The sequence below is a fragment of the Physeter macrocephalus genome, chromosome 6 (assembly GCF_002837175.3).
Source record: "Physeter macrocephalus isolate SW-GA chromosome 6, ASM283717v5, whole genome shotgun sequence".
Taxonomy (NCBI): domain Eukaryota; kingdom Metazoa; phylum Chordata; class Mammalia; order Artiodactyla; family Physeteridae; genus Physeter; species Physeter macrocephalus.
Genome location: NC_041219.1, coordinates 44,214,707 through 44,229,802, shown reverse-complemented (window position 1 = coordinate 44,229,802; position 15,096 = coordinate 44,214,707). Strand labels below are relative to the sequence as shown.

General features: G+C 57.8%; 2 protein-coding genes across 3 annotated transcripts in view; both read left to right on the top strand.

Annotated features, from left to right (window-relative positions):
* Window positions 1–7,881, top strand: part of LOC102980838 (SUN domain-containing protein 2) — a 17,724-nt gene extending 9,843 nt beyond the window's left edge. The window contains exons 9-18 of one of the 2 annotated variants that reach the window (XM_007110225.4): window positions 1,579–1,833; window positions 2,284–2,361; window positions 2,839–2,882; window positions 3,466–3,631; window positions 3,976–4,197; window positions 4,544–4,628; window positions 5,003–5,118; window positions 5,252–5,419; window positions 5,795–5,887; window positions 6,844–7,881. In XM_007110225.4, coding sequence (XP_007110287.1) covers window positions 1,579–1,833; window positions 2,284–2,361; window positions 2,839–2,882; window positions 3,466–3,631; window positions 3,976–4,197; window positions 4,544–4,628; window positions 5,003–5,118; window positions 5,252–5,419; window positions 5,795–5,887; window positions 6,844–6,957 — 1,341 coding nt within the window. In that variant the 3' untranslated portion in view covers window positions 6,958–7,881. Of the gene's footprint in view, window positions 1–1,578; window positions 1,834–2,283; window positions 2,362–2,838; window positions 2,883–3,465; window positions 3,632–3,975; window positions 4,198–4,543; window positions 4,629–5,002; window positions 5,119–5,251; window positions 5,420–5,794; window positions 5,888–6,843 lie in introns of those variants that run through there. The other variant, XR_008617587.1, reaches the window with a different exon arrangement.
* On the top strand, window positions 7,296–11,724 carry LOC112065877 (SUN domain-containing protein 2-like). The gene is made up of 6 exons (XM_028490651.2): window positions 7,296–7,349; window positions 8,068–8,152; window positions 8,527–8,642; window positions 8,776–8,943; window positions 9,319–9,411; window positions 10,368–11,724. The coding sequence occupies exons 1-6, from the start codon at window positions 7,296–7,298 to the stop codon at window positions 10,479–10,481; spliced, it is 630 nt and encodes a 209-aa protein (XP_028346452.2). The 3' UTR covers window positions 10,482–11,724.
* Window positions 11,725–15,096: the final 3,372 nt, after the last annotated feature.

The following is a 15,096-nucleotide window of genomic DNA, read 5'->3' as shown; positions in this document are numbered from 1 at the left end:
CCCGCGTACCGCAAAAAAAAAAAAAAAAAAAAAAAAAAAAAAATATATATATATATATATATATATATATATATAACTCAAAACTGCCCAAAAGTTAGTTGCCGTCCTAAGAAGCACAGAAAACAGAAGGAAAAGGAATAAGACAAATTGTCTTGCCTACTTTGTTCCTTTTCAGTACAATTTCACGAAATCTTTACTGAGTACCTTCTGTGAGTCAGGTAATATCCTGTTCTGTTACCTATTACCATAGATAAACCACCCCCAAAATCAGTACCTTAAAAGTACCAGCACTGGGGAATTCCCTGGTGGTCCAGTGGTTAGGACTCGGCACTCTCACTGCCATGGCCCAGGGTCAACCCCTGGTCAGGGAACTAAGGTCCCGCAAGCTGTGCGGTGTAGCCAAAAAAAAAAAACCAAAAAGAAGTACAGCGTTGGATTAGCTCATGAGCCTGCAGGTCCTCTGGGTGGCTTTTCTGGTCTGAGCAAGGACAGCTGATCTTGGCTGGGCCCCCTCGCGTGTCTGCAGTTGACTGGTGGGTCAGCAGGGGCGGGCTGGTCTAGGCCTGGGCTGGGCAGGTTGTACCTTTGCTGTCCAGCAGGTAGCCTGGGCGTGTTCTCATAGCGGCCGGGCAGGGTTCCAGGAGAGTGGACTCATGCCAGACCTTGAGGACTAGATTCAGAACTAGCATACTGTCACTTCTGCCACATTCTATTGGCTGAAGCAAATCTCAGAGGCGGGCCAGGTTCAAGGAGGGGGAAATAGACCCCACCTCTCCATGGAAGCACCTGCGAAGCCACGTTGCAGAGGACGCAGATGCTGGGAGGAGGGCAGGACAGTGGCCATTTTTGCAACCTGCCAGAGGCTAAAGATGGATCCGGCCCAGGCCCTGCCCTCAAGAGGCCTGCAGTCCAGTGGGGGGCGATGAGTGCACAAACAACCGGAGTGTGTATGTGCAGGTCCCGGGGTCTACGATGAAAATGTAAAACTCTTTGTCCTCTAATTATAGTTATTTGAACTTTGCTTGCATCCTGCTGAATTTAATTTGCTATCACATTTTTAACCATTTATTTTGGTAGATGTTACTTTCCTGACCCTGATTTTATTATTTCACAAAATAATGATGTGTTTTGGCACCTTTAACTTTTTTTTTAATCACTAGTAAAGACAATTCAATTTCAGGACCACCTTTTCTGTAAAACAGAGGCAGTAAAGAATGACCTATCTTTGTATTTACTTTCATCTGCATAAGGACACTAATAAAAATAGTTGCCTGGTTTGGGAAGGGTTGATGGTGAGGGCTCCGGGTGGATGGGGCAGAGATTAGGAGCATGAGTTTTTGCTGTTTGTTTGCTTGCTTTTTGGGTCATGCAAATACTGCCTAGTTTAAAAATGGAATTTTTGAAAGTCAGAAGCCCAACCTCTGTGCTCAGTAGGCTCGTTCCTTTTAATTGACAGTCGACAGACTGTGTTTTATAATTTCATTTGGGTGTTTCTGGGATTCTCTTCCCTTCCTCTTTAGGAAGCACTGTTGTCATAAGTCCCTAACCTCTGTGGCTTTTCCCTCCCCGTCCTGCCAGGCTGAGCAGCGCATTCTGTCCCGGGTACACTCTCTGGAGCGGCGCCTGGAAGCTCTTGCTGCCGAATTTTCCTCCAGCTGGCAGGAGGGGGCCATGCGGCTGGAACGCTTGGAGCTGCGGCAGGGGGCTGGAGGGCAGGGGGACAGCGGCAGCCTGAGCCACGAGGACGCCCTGGCGCTCCTGGAGGGGCTGGTGAGCCGCCGCGAGGCTGCCCTGAAGGAGGACTTCCGCAGGGACACCACTGCTCAGATCCAGGTCGGGGAGGGGAGCTGAGGGGCCCGTGTGGCTGACACCCTGGGTGTGTGGGGTGGAGGGGGCGAGGCCCTGCACCCTGACAAGAGGGAGACAGCAGTGTGTCATTCAGGGTCAGACGGCTCTACCACTTGGCAATTACCTTCTCTAAGACTTAGTGTCCTCCTCTTTAAAATGGAGACTCTCCTGTCTGCCCCGCCCCTGGTTGTGAGAACAGGAGATTGTAGTGCGCCTGGCACAATGCCCATGTAGGTGTGGCACACCATGCAGGTGTGCAGTAAAGACCAAGAGGAGTCTTGCGTGTTTCCAAGAAGCACTGTAGCAGAAAGGCCAGGAGCTGAAGTTTGCAGTCAAACAGGCCTGGGTCGAATTCCGGTTGCTCCACTTACTGGTTGTAAGCGGCCTCTGAGCACGACTCAGTAAAATCCTTAGCCTCTGTCCTATGCCTGATAGGAAGAACTGGTCACCCTGAGAGCAGAGCATCGACAGGACTCAGAAGACCTCTTCAAGAAGATTGTCCAGGCCTCGCAGGTTGGTGGGCTTGGGGGCACTTGGAGCCTACGGTGGGGCGCTGATCGAATTCATCATCTGGTCTTGGGCTCAGAGAGACACCTTGGCCCCTAAGGGTCTGCTTAGATGCAGAATGGGGAGAAGGGTATGTAGTCTCCTGACTTCCGCTTGAACTGAATCCACCTGGGCTGGAACACTCTGCAGAGGGGCCCTGGGATCATGCCTGAGGACAGGAAGGGCTACTTTCAAGTGGCCTGTTGTGCTGGGTATACATGCTGAATGAACGAGTGAACGGGTGAACGCCTAAGCACGATAGATATGGGGCGAGACTCCCATAAGGACCTCAACCAGGAGGCCAGTTTGACGTTCGCTAGATCAGTCAGGAGGCCCTGGGGTGGGGATGTGGTTAAGCAAAGACCCCAAAGGGAATAGATCCTGCTCTGGGAGACTGCTGTGAGCCTGACATTTCTTGTATTGGTCCCTTCTTTCTGCTTATAGGAGTCTGAGGCTCGACTCCAGGAGCTGAAGTCTGAGTGGCAAAGGTAACGCGCACTGCCATCTGTCCTAGGCCTGCTCAGCCCCAGCCTCCCCATTCCCACCCCCAGCTAGGACTGGGGAGCAGAGCCCCGGAGCAGAATTCTGAATGTGTCCCAAGCAGAGAGGGAGATGGCTGAAACCTAGCTCAGGATCACCTGCTCAGAGCCTGTCCTTGAGGTGCAGTGGAGGTCCGGCAAGGGTTGCAGGCATTGCAAGAGAATTGGGATTCATGGGTTCATTTATAGACGTACCGTCTTTTCTGTACAACCTCATGCCGGCTGCCTTCCCATGCCCCAGATATCTGTAATTGTGGAGGACGTGAGAGCTGAAGCAGAGTGAGTTATGGATCTGGGCTTAGAAGGGAAATGGGATACTGTAATAATTAGCTCCTTGGGATACGCAAGCCAAGTCATAGGCACCGGAGCTATGGTCTACAGCCAGAGCCTCCGAGAGTGAGCCTTGCACTCATCAGTGAGTGGTGGGCACACACTTATATCAGGTGCCAACTAGGGGATCCTCTTGTTCTCCTCAGCATAGCCTTACCCCTCACCAGAGATCCAAGGCTTACTCTTCTCTCTCTGGGAGTAGGATGACCCAGGAGTCCTTTCGGGAGAGTTCCGTGAAGGAGCTGGGGCGGCTGGGGGTCCAGCTGGAAGGCCTGCGGCAGGAACTGGCAGCCCTGACCCTGAAGCAGAGCTCGGTGGAGGACCAAGTGGGCCTGCTGCCCCAGCAGCTCCAGGCTGTGCGGGACGATGTGAGTTGGAACCATCCGCGTCCCTTGCTGAATACCCCTCCTCTGAGACAGTCCTAGCAGTCTGCAAGGCAGAAAGCCTCTTGCCCCCTGCTCTGGACTCGGCACAGATGCTGGCTTTCTTTGACAGAAGTTCTTCCTGTTTTCTCATTGATAACATGGAGAGTTGTTCATAACTCTTTCCTCCTTGTGGCCTGAGCAGGCACGTGCTGTCCCTCCCCTCGCAGGCCTGTCCTCGCTCCCTGTCCCCTCTACCCAAGCCAGGCGCCACCCCACCCTGGCCAGGGCTCTGCTGTGGCAGCTTCCACTGTGAGCCTCCCAGAGTGAGACCTTTTTTTGGTCCCTAGGTCGAGTCTCAGTTCCCTGCCTGGGTCAGTCAGTTCCTTCTTCGAGGTGGCGGAAGCCGCACTGGGCTCCTTCAGCGAGAGGAGATGCAAGCTCAGCTGCAGGAGCTGGAGAGCAAGATCCTTGCCCACGTGGCCGAGATGCAGGGCAAGTCAGCGAGGGAGGCCGTGGCCAGCCTGGGGCTGACGCTGCAGAAGGAGGGCGTGATTGGGGTGACAGAGGAGGTGAGGACTGGATGCCCCTGGACACCCCTGCACCCCGCAATGGCTAATCCACCCAACACACACGCACTGCTTTCCTCCCTGGGAGCCGTAGAGCTGCACAGTCCCACGCTGCCAGCTCCCTGGCCTGTTCTGTGACCTAAGTGACATCCAGGAGGCTCCGATGTTTGCTTTGGGGCTGGTGTGGAAGGATGGAGGTGTATGCCTGAGCAAGCGGCACGTGTCTGGGCTGCAGCATGGTGCAGGCACAGGAGGGCTGAGTCCAGGGGTTCCCGGCCCCTAACAGTGCGGCCACGGAGGTGGACGAGTCTGCTTCCCATCACAGCTGCTCGGGGCGCCTGTGTTTTAGCAGGTGCACCGTATTGTAAAGCAGGCTCTGAAGCGCTACAGCGAGGACCGCATCGGGATGGTGGACTATGCTCTGGAATCGGGAGGTGTGTGCACCTCTCCTCCCTTTGCTGGGCCCCTTTCCCTACACTGGCATCTGCTAGGGTAGCTGAGGTGTTAGGCAAGCAGGGCTTGAGGTCAGCAGAACTCACCCAACCCAGAACTCACAACAAAGGCGAGTGAGTGCGTGGGAGAAGCCGGGATGTGCTGAGCACCATCCTCGGCCGGGAAGAGGCGGGCGATGCTTACAGCTGCTCTGGGGTCTGGGTTAGGTGTGGAGGCTGGTCCTCAGAGAGGGGACGGGCAATAGTAGTCCCTGCTGGGGCTCCCTTGGCTGGCGAGCTAAGCTGGTTGTGTGGGTCTCCCTCCCCTGCTGGAGTCCAGCCCCAGGCGCCCACCCTGCCTTTCTTTCCTGTCTCAGGGGCCAGCGTTATCAGTACCCGATGTTCCGAGACCTACGAGACCAAGACGGCCCTCCTCAGCCTCTTCGGCATCCCCCTGTGGTACCAATCCCAGTCTCCCCGAGTCATTCTCCAGGTGGGGGCCCTGAGCACACCGAGTCGCCTGCGTAGCTGGGTGACTGTCCCCTCCTGGGTCACTGAGAGCTGCGCTCAGGGCGGGCTGTCTTTTGTCACCTGCCATGCGCCGACCCGACGTTCTTCCCCTCCAGCCAGACGTGCACCCAGGCAACTGCTGGGCCTTCCAGGGGCCCCAGGGCTTTGCTGTGGTTCGCCTTTCTGCCCGCATCCGCCCCACTGCTGTCACCTTAGAGCACGTGCCCAAATCCTTGTCACCCAACAGCACCATCTCCAGTGCCCCCAAGGACTTTGCCATCTTTGTGAGTATCCCACCTGGGGGCTAGAGGGGCTGTAAGAGGGCCCTGTGGGTCTCTATTGATAGAGTTGGGATCGTTCTCTGGTTGAGGGGAAGGGAATAGATATGGAAGAGACGGCGCCAAGGTGGGAAACGGCACTTCGGTCTCAGTTACCTCGGGCTGCGGAGAAGGAACGGAGGCCTAATGAGTTAAATGACTTGTCACAGATCACACCGCGGCCCTGTGTCCAGAGCTCAGGCCCCCTGCAGTCCCCGAGGAGGCTAGTGCCCGCCCCACTGGGTGGGAGGGGACCCGTGGGGAAACGGGAGGGAAGGCCTTCCCCGTGGGGGCCCCTGTCTAAGAGCAGGATCTTCCCTCCATCCTCTGCTCTCTCTCCAGGGTTTCGACGAAGACCTGCAGCAGGAGGGGATGCTCCTTGGCCAGTTCACGTACGACCAGGATGGGGAGCCCATTCAGACGTTTTATTTTCAGGTATGGGATTCTGTTCTGCTGGCAGAGGAGGCATATATATATATATATATATACTTTCCCATCCATTCAGCAGATGTTTTCTGAGTACTTGTCCTGTGCCAGGCACTCAGGGTTCCAAGTGAGAAGTCACAGCCCAGCCCACCCACAGCTTGAGGTACAGAACAGAGACCACTGTCCCCGTGGCGTGGGAGAGGCGCCAAGCGCACATCAGCGCAGTGCTGGGGAGCTGCCTGCAGAGGGCAGGTATCCGAGTGAATGTGGCCCCAGCTGGGCCTCACACAGCGCAGCATGGCCGGGCCACCGCTGGGGGGCTCCTGCCTCAACTTGAGTGGGCATCGGTCTCCTAGGCCCTTGTTAGAAATAGATCCCCAGTCTCCAGCCCAGGTGAGTCTCTGGTAGGTGGCCTGAGAGCCACACCAGGGGAGTCCTAGTGTGAGGAAGTGGGTGAGGTGGAGAAGGGACAGAGTGGGGAGAGAGGCAGGCCTGGCTACCAGGCAGATAATTTCAGCCCTCAGCTGAAAGTGAGCGTACGACACAGAGGACTGATGGGAACTTGAGAAAGAAAAATTCTGCTTAATTCACAGTGAAGGAATTCTTTTTCAACATCAACATACATCAAACTCTCCATAAAGGTGGTTCTGTTCATGGTCAAAGAGAGCTCCTGTGAGGTTTTCCTAGTTTAAGATGAATCATGCTGGGGCTCGGTTACAAGGCCATTTTTATGTGGCCGTGGGCTGGGCCTGGAGCAGCCTTACATGCGCTGGCGGCCCCCGTGGGACCTCTGAAGCCTGTGGGGCTCCTTGGCCCACCAGCTGCAAACGCTGTGTTCCAGGGTCTGAAGACAGGAGCTTTGAAGTCCGGTTCTCTACGGAGGCCCGGCCGAGCGGGCATCCGGCCCTAGGTGTGGCCGTCTCCCCTCCGATCTGAGGACTCTCACCCCTGCCTTCTCTCCCCAGGGCCCTAAAATGGCCACGTACCAGGTGGTGGAGCTGCGGATCTTGACTAACTGGGGCCACCCCGAGTACACCTGCATCTACCGCTTCAGGGTGCATGGGGAACCCGCCCACTAGGCCCTCTGTGTGCCGCTGCCGCCGCCAGCGGGGAGACCAGCTCCTCTCAGCACGTGCTCCTGCTCTGGGGGTAGCTGCACAGCAGCCCCGCCTCTTCCCCCACACGCTTGAAGCACACTGACTTCCAGGAAGAAGAAAGAAGAGCCCCTGGCCCGGTGGAGATGAGAAGGAACGCGCAGGCTCTTCCTGAGCGGTGGGTGGCTCGAGCGGTCAGCAGGCTCCGGCGTCTCTTCTCCTTCTCTGTTCTCTGCGTGCCGGGCACTGGGCATCTTCTTCTCCCTCCTGCGAGGGTGTATATATGTCGCATGTTGTGGGAAATCGAGGCAGGGAGAGACGGGATGAGTGCCCACGTTCCGGCAAAGGTGGACGAGACCTGCCTGCCCCTTGCCCATGTGCGGGGGCTGGCACCCAGGGAGCTGCATAAATGAAGCAGGTGCCAAAGCCGTGGGTGAAACGGGCTAGGGCCTGGGGCAGCTGAGCTGTGCCCCCTCCCTAGGCAGAGGAGTGAGGTCCTCTGGGAGGAGGGTGCAGGCTGGGACTGGTCCCCAGGCAGGAAGCTCCTGGGAGAAGGCAGCTGGGCTCCTCCAGAAAGCAACTCCTGAAGGGCTTCTATACACTGTATTTGTCCTGGGTCAGGGTGGGCCATGGGGCGGTTATACTCCGGAGGGTCTGGCTCCTGGGAGCCTGAGGGTTACTGCTTCTGTGGCCCTGTAGGAGTCCCCTCTGCTGGGGCAGTAGTTGCTTTCTCTCTCCTGATGCTGGGGCTGGGGCCCACTCTGCTCGCCACTCCTGCTAGGGCCCCCCTGTGCCCCAGCGCAAGCTTGCTGCATTCCCCCCGGGTGCCCAGACCTGTCCTTCGAGGCCATCAACGTCTGGGGTCAGCCAGAAGTGTTCAGGGGACTCCCTGGGCTTTTGTGGTGGCCCAGCGATGCTTTGGGGCTGGTGTGGAAGGATGGAGGTGTATGCCTGAGCAAGCGGCACGTGTCTGGGCTGCAGCATGGTGCAGGCACAGGAGGGCTGAGTCCAGGGGTTCCCGGCCCCTAACAGTGCGGCCACGGAGGTGGACGAGTCTGCTTCCCATCACAGCTGCTCGGGGCGCCTGTGTTTTAGCAGGTGCACCGTATTGTAAAGCAGGCTCTGAAGCGCTACAGCGAGGACCGCATCGGGATGGTGGACTATGCTCTGGAATCGGGAGGTGTGTGCACCTCTCCTCCCTTTGCTGGGCCCCTTTCCCTACACTGGCATCTGCTAGGGTAGCTGAGGTGTTAGGCAAGCAGGGCTTGAGGTCAGCAGAACTCACCCAACCCAGAACTCACAACAAAGGCGAGTGAGTGCGTGGGAGAAGCCGGGATGTGCTGAGCACCATCCTCGGCCGGGAAGAGGCGGGCGATGCTTACAGCTGCTCTGGGGTCTGGGTTAGGTGTGGAGGCTGGTCCTCAGAGAGGGGACGGGCAATAGTAGTCCCTGCTGGGGCTCCCTTGGCTGGCGAGCTAAGCTGGTTGTGTGGGTCTCCCTCCCCTGCTGGAGTCCAGCCCCAGGCGCCCACCCTGCCTTTCTTTCCTGTCTCAGGGGCCAGCGTTATCAGTACCCGATGTTCCGAGACCTACGAGACCAAGACGGCCCTCCTCAGCCTCTTCGGCATCCCCCTGTGGTACCAATCCCAGTCTCCCCGAGTCATTCTCCAGGTGGGGGCCCTGAGCACACCGAGTCGCCTGCGTAGCTGGGTGACTGTCCCCTCCTGGGTCACTGAGAGCTGCGCTCAGGGCGGGCTGTCTTTTGTCACCTGCCATGCGCCGACCCGACGTTCTTCCCCTCCAGCCAGACGTGCACCCAGGCAACTGCTGGGCCTTCCAGGGGCCCCAGGGCTTTGCTGTGGTTCGCCTTTCTGCCCGCATCCGCCCCACTGCTGTCACCTTAGAGCACGTGCCCAAATCCTTGTCACCCAACAGCACCATCTCCAGTGCCCCCAAGGACTTTGCCATCTTTGTGAGTATCCCACCTGGGGGCTAGAGGGGCTGTAAGAGGGCCCTGTGGGTCTCTATTGATAGAGTTGGGATCGTTCTCTGGTTGAGGGGAAGGGAATAGATATGGAAGAGACGGCGCCAAGGTGGGAAACGGCACTTCGGTCTCAGTTACCTCGGGCTGCGGAGAAGGAACGGAGGCCTAATGAGTTAAATGACTTGTCACAGATCACACCGCGGCCCTGTGTCCAGAGCTCAGGCCCCCTGCAGTCCCCGAGGAGGCTAGTGCCCGCCCCACTGGGTGGGAGGGGACCCGTGGGGAAACGGGAGGGAAGGCCTTCCCCGTGGGGGCCCCTGTCTAAGAGCAGGATCTTCCCTCCATCCTCTGCTCTCTCTCCAGGGTTTCGACGAAGACCTGCAGCAGGAGGGGATGCTCCTTGGCCAGTTCACGTACGACCAGGATGGGGAGCCCATTCAGACGTTTTATTTTCAGGTATGGGATTCTGTTCTGCTGGCAGAGGAGGCATATATATATATATATATATACTTTCCCATCCATTCAGCAGATGTTTTCTGAGTACTTGTCCTGTGCCAGGCACTCAGGGTTCCAAGTGAGAAGTCACAGCCCAGCCCACCCACAGCTTGAGGTACAGAACAGAGACCACTGTCCCCGTGGCGTGGGAGAGGCGCCAAGCGCACATCAGCGCAGTGCTGGGGAGCTGCCTGCAGAGGGCAGGTATCCGAGTGAATGTGGCCCCAGCTGGGCCTCACACAGCGCAGCATGGCCGGGCCACCGCTGGGGGGCTCCTGCCTCAACTTGAGTGGGCATCGGTCTCCTAGGCCCTTGTTAGAAATAGATCCCCAGTCTCCAGCCCAGGTGAGTCTCTGGTAGGTGGCCTGAGAGCCACACCAGGGGAGTCCTAGTGTGAGGAAGTGGGTGAGGTGGAGAAGGGACAGAGTGGGGAGAGAGGCAGGCCTGGCTACCAGGCAGATAATTTCAGCCCTCAGCTGAAAGTGAGCGTACGACACAGAGGACTGATGGGAACTTGAGAAAGAAAAATTCTGCTTAATTCACAGTGAAGGAATTCTTTTTCAACATCAACATACATCAAACTCTCCATAAAGGTGGTTCTGTTCATGGTCAAAGAGAGCTCCTGTGAGGTTTTCCTAGTTTAAGATGAATCATGCTGGGGCTCGGTTACAAGGCCATTTTTATGTGGCCGTGGGCTGGGCCTGGAGCAGCCTTACATGCGCTGGCGGCCCCCGTGGGACCTCTGAAGCCTGTGGGGCTCCTTGGCCCACCAGCTGCAAACGCTGTGTTCCAGGGTCTGAAGACAGGAGCTTTGAAGTCCGGTTCTCTACGGAGGCCCGGCCGAGCGGGCATCCGGCCCTAGGTGTGGCCGTCTCCCCTCCGATCTGAGGACTCTCACCCCTGCCTTCTCTCCCCAGGGCCCTAAAATGGCCACGTACCAGGTGGTGGAGCTGCGGATCTTGACTAACTGGGGCCACCCCGAGTACACCTGCATCTACCGCTTCAGGGTGCATGGGGAACCCGCCCACTAGGCCCTCTGTGTGCCGCTGCCGCCGCCAGCGGGGAGACCAGCTCCTCTCAGCACGTGCTCCTGCTCTGGGGGTAGCTGCACAGCAGCCCCGCCTCTTCCCCCACACGCTTGAAGCGCACTGACTTCCAGGAAGAAGAAAGAAGAGCCCCTGGCCCGGTGGAGATGAGAAGGAACGCGCAGGCTCTTCCTGAGCGGTGGGTGGCTCGAGCGGTCAGCAGGCTCCGGCGTCTCTTCTCCTTCTCTGTTCTCTGCGTGCCGGGCACTGGGCATCTTCTTCTCCCTCCTGCGAGGGTGTATATATGTCGCATGTTGTGGGAAATCGAGGCAGGGAGAGACGGGATGAGTGCCCACGTTCCGGCAAAGGTGGACGAGACCTGCCTGCCCCTTGCCCATGTGCGGGGGCTGGCACCCAGGGAGCTGCATAAATGAAGCAGGTGCCAAAGCCGTGGGTGAAACGGGCTAGGGCCTGGGGCAGCTGAGCTGTGCCCCCTCCCTAGGCAGAGGAGTGAGGTCCTCTGGGAGGAGGGTGCAGGCTGGGACTGGTCCCCAGGCAGGAAGCTCCTGGGAGAAGGCAGCTGGGCTCCTCCAGAAAGCAACTCCTGAAGGGCTTCTATACACTGTATTTGTCCTGGGTCAGGGTGGGCCATGGGGCGGTTATACTCCGGAGGGTCTGGCTCCTGGGAGCCTGAGGGTTACTGCTTCTGTGGCCCTGTAGGAGTCCCCTCTGCTGGGGCAGTAGTTGCTTTCTCTCTCCTGATGCTGGGGCTGGGGCCCACTCTGCTCGCCACTCCTGCTAGGGCCCCCCTGTGCCCCAGCGCAAGCTTGCTGCATTCCCCCCGGGTGCCCAGACCTGTCCTTCGAGGCCATCAACGTCTGGGGTCAGCCAGAAGTGTTCAGGGGACTCCCTGGGCTTTTGTGGTGGCCCAGCGATACAATGACTGACAGTGACACTCAGGGTGCCACGGTGGGAGGAGGTCTGTCTGCACTGTTGGCCCTACCCCACCCCTATCAGGCCGCTGATGTAAGAGGCCCCCTAACCCTAAGCCACCCCCACCCCGGGGGGCTCTCTCAGCTCTTGCTCAATTCTGTTTCTATTCTGACTCATTTTCTATGGGGGACAGTCGGTGGGGGGGGGGGGGCTGGCTTAGGAGGGGGGGCTGAGGTGGGAGCTTTTGGACCCAGCAGGCCCTGCTCTATTATGTATGTATTTTTCAAGGTCTGTTTTTTAACTGAAAAGCTAAGGGCTTGATTGCTATTTCTGGGGGGGACAGGGGGGGGGGGGGGGGGGCTGGCTTAGGAGGGGGGGCTGAGGTGGGAGCTTTTGGACCCAGCAGGCCCTGCTCTATTATGTATGTATTTTTCAAGGTCTGTTTTTTAACTGAAAAGCTAAGGGCTTGATTGCTAGCCCCGTTCTGTGGGGCCTCGGGTGAGTTCAGGTCCTTGTAACCTGGCTGCCAAGAGGGGCTTGGGGCACCGGTTCCAACTCTGTGGTTCGTTCCGGCCCGCGGGGAGGGGGCAGGAAAGGCTGCTGTGCAGGTGGGTGCCCTGAATGGAGGGCGAAGCTGGAACGAAGGCGAGGCCCCGGCCATCCTGTGATCGGTCCTCTGGCACTGGCCCTGCCTCCAGACAACCAGGTTTTGTTTTGCGCTCTCCTGTCACAAATGCTGCACTATTGGTTCTTAATTTTGTATCTCCAGATTCTAATTTATGCCTATGCAAAAAATAAATTATGCCCAGGGTTAGTGGAGTGTGTGGTTTTTATCTGGCCATTGCACGGGACCCTGCTCTTGGGAAAAAGAAAGAGAATGAATTCTTAGCCAAAACAGTGCCCCAAAGGCTTCCTCCTAAGCTTTAGAAACCCAGGCTTCTCGGCTAAAACCCAGCTGTGACGGGAGATGGGACCTGAGGCAGGCCCTGTGCCTGTGACTCTGGGCTCAAGGGCTGGCAGGAGAAAGTGAGTGGCTTTATTAGCCATCGCTGATGTCCCAGTCCCACTGTGAAGCAGGAGGCTTGTCCTGCGTCTCTCAGTGCCACTGGAGCAGAGGGTAGAAATTACCCACTTTACTACTGAGCTGGTCCGCCTTCAGTGCCGCAGTCCCCCTCCATGGGAGTTAAACCCTTGTCCCTTGTACCTGTGTTGGGATGGCACGAGGTGGGTCCCCTGAGGAGCCAGAATCTTGCCAGTTCCAGGGAGCAGGTCCTGGCCCTTCCCTGCAAATATCTCCCCAGATTCAGTGCCTCCAGTGAGCAGCTCCAAGGGCCAGGGGTGGTTGCCCAGCTGGACTCAACACACGCCTCTCATCCTGACCATGGCACCTGGCCCAGGGGGGGGCCCCGTCACAGCTGAGAAAACAAAGGCAGGAACAGGTCAGTAGGCAGGAGTTGGGGGATAAACTGCTGCGGGAGATGGTGCTGGGTGGAATGCAAAGCCAGGCCCAAGGCTTCGGGCCAGTTACTCAAGCCCTCAGCTCTCTCTCTGCATGAGGAAAAAGCTAGTACAATGGCTCGCCCCTCAGCAACTGCTTGCTTCGTCACCTCCTATTTCATTCACACTTGCACTGCATTTAGCGCCATTTTTCAACAAAGGTGACATCCCTGAGCGGCACTGGTAAACGCATCCCTGGAACCTACCACATACCGTCAGGGCTCAGGGCCTCCGTTCGTGCCCTCTGGGGCCTGTCTGCACACGTCCAAATCTTAAGAGGCCCTCATGGCACAACCCTCACACCGTCTTTTCTATGGTCCGTCCCGTGACCCCAATCAAACCTGCGCTTCCCCTGCACCGTGGCACATTCCTGTGAACTTCTTATTCTGTGCTGGGGAGGCCGATAAGCCAGAACAGTGGGCCTGACTGAATTAAAGATGCCACACGTTAGCTGCGTTACAAAAGGGTCAGGATTTGCCATTTGAGGCGACTGGGTTAACGACTTTGTTCTCATCAACAACAAAAGGGCTGGTGTTTTGTTCCAAATAATTGATAGTTGGTAGCGCTAAGACCCATATGGGACCTCTGTAGTCCCAGCTAACGACAAGAAAATGCTGTAGTCAGTCAGCCCGCCCCCTGGCTAGCAGGTGTGGGCCCGGTGACCACAGAGATCAGAATGACCTGAGTGTCTGAAGGCAGAGGCCAGGGTGGAGGCCACAGCTTCGAAATGTAAAGGAAGTGGTTATGCTCACGGCGGCAGAAGAGTTCCAACAAAGTGTGGTTCTGCCTGTTCCAAGGTCCCCCATGGCCGAGTCCTGCGGAAACACAAATTCCACAGCACCCACCGTGGGGACAGAGCACAGGGTGCTGCTCAACGCTGGAGCTTCTCTTACACGGGCACCACTGGGCAACGGCCCCGTAAGCAGCACCGGAGTCAAACTGCAAGAGGGAAACAGCCAGCAGACAACGGGACTAGGACAGGCTGAAGGACACGCTGGAGTGGGTGACTGGAATGACTGGGGGCTGGGGGCACTGCTCTCCTGAGCTCCAGCGTCCTTAACCACAGAAACGTAACTACCGCCACCGCCCTCATGGATGGTAGCTGCGAACATCAAAGACCATGAAGCGAGGGAAATGCCTGGCACAGCCCCAGCTACACAGCAGAGGCGTGTCCATGCCACATTTCTCCTCTTGAGCCTGTTGCCCAGCTTGCGGCCTCCGCTATGGACGTGGGAGCCGGCGTGGGTGGGAAGCGGTGTGAGGCCCATTATTCACCGGGTACCGCCCACACGCCGGGCACGTCAGGGCCTCACACACGTTCTCTCGCGGAATCCTCGCAACAAGCTGATGCAGGCATTTACCTCTTGCTGTGGATGAGGAAACTGAGGTTCAGAGGATGGCAACTTGTCCTGTGTCACAGCTGGCGGAGGAGTCTGGGTTTTGAAGCCACGCCTGCCTGACAGGAGAAGCTGGGCCCCTCCCGGCCCGGCCCGCAGCCGGGGGCTCTAGGGCAGGCAGAGCAACGGAGTTCCCCGTGGCCGCACCTCCACCTGGAGGGGCTGGGCAGGGAACGGGACACCGTCAACTTGGAACAAACTTTTATTTTGTGTGCTGGTTTGGTCGGTCCATGGCCACAGGTCAGCGGTAACTAGAAACAGTTAGGAGGGGAGGAGAGGGGAGCAGCAGTCCAGAAGCAGGAGGAGCGGCGAAGGGTTGGGGATGGAAGGGAGGCGGGGCTGAGGAAGGACCCAGCCAGTTGGGTGTCCCAGGCTAGAGAAAGAACATTATCTCTGCCCATCAGTCCACAGCCCTGAGCAGGCTGGTTCGGGGCCCATGCTGCCATCTCTGGCCTGGGCAACACCACCCCCACCCCTGGCAATGATTCTTCCAAAGGGCTTAGTGCTCTGAGCTGGGTCTGGAAGAATCTTTTTCACTACCTCCTACCTGCTCTCCCTGTACCCCAGTTGGAGCTTCCAAATCTGGGGCTCAGGCCCTTCACTGCCGGGCTCCTGTAGCAGCCATGCTGGGGTGATGTGGTGGGGAAGGAGGGGTTCCGGTCCCGGCCCGGCTCAGAGGAACACCCGGCACCCCCGCCAACAGGAGGTGCTGTTGACCGTGACCCTGAGGAGGCGGCCCCCAGGCCCGATCATCAGTGCCCTGAGGCCCGACAAGAATCAGAGTCAAAGTCCAA

Excerpts from the sequence above, each read along its gene's own strand:
- LOC112065877 (XM_028490651.2), top strand. The coding sequence starts at position 7,296 with ATGAGTGCCCACGTTCCGGCAAAGGTGGACGAGACCTGCCTGCCCCTT. Across the intron at positions 8,153-8,526 it reads CTATGCTCTGGAATCGGGAG|GGGCCAGCGTTATCAGTACC; the intron begins GTGTGTGCACCT and ends TTCCTGTCTCAG. Across the intron at positions 9,412-10,367 it reads TTCAGACGTTTTATTTTCAG|GGCCCTAAAATGGCCACGTA; the intron begins GTATGGGATTCT and ends TTCTCTCCCCAG.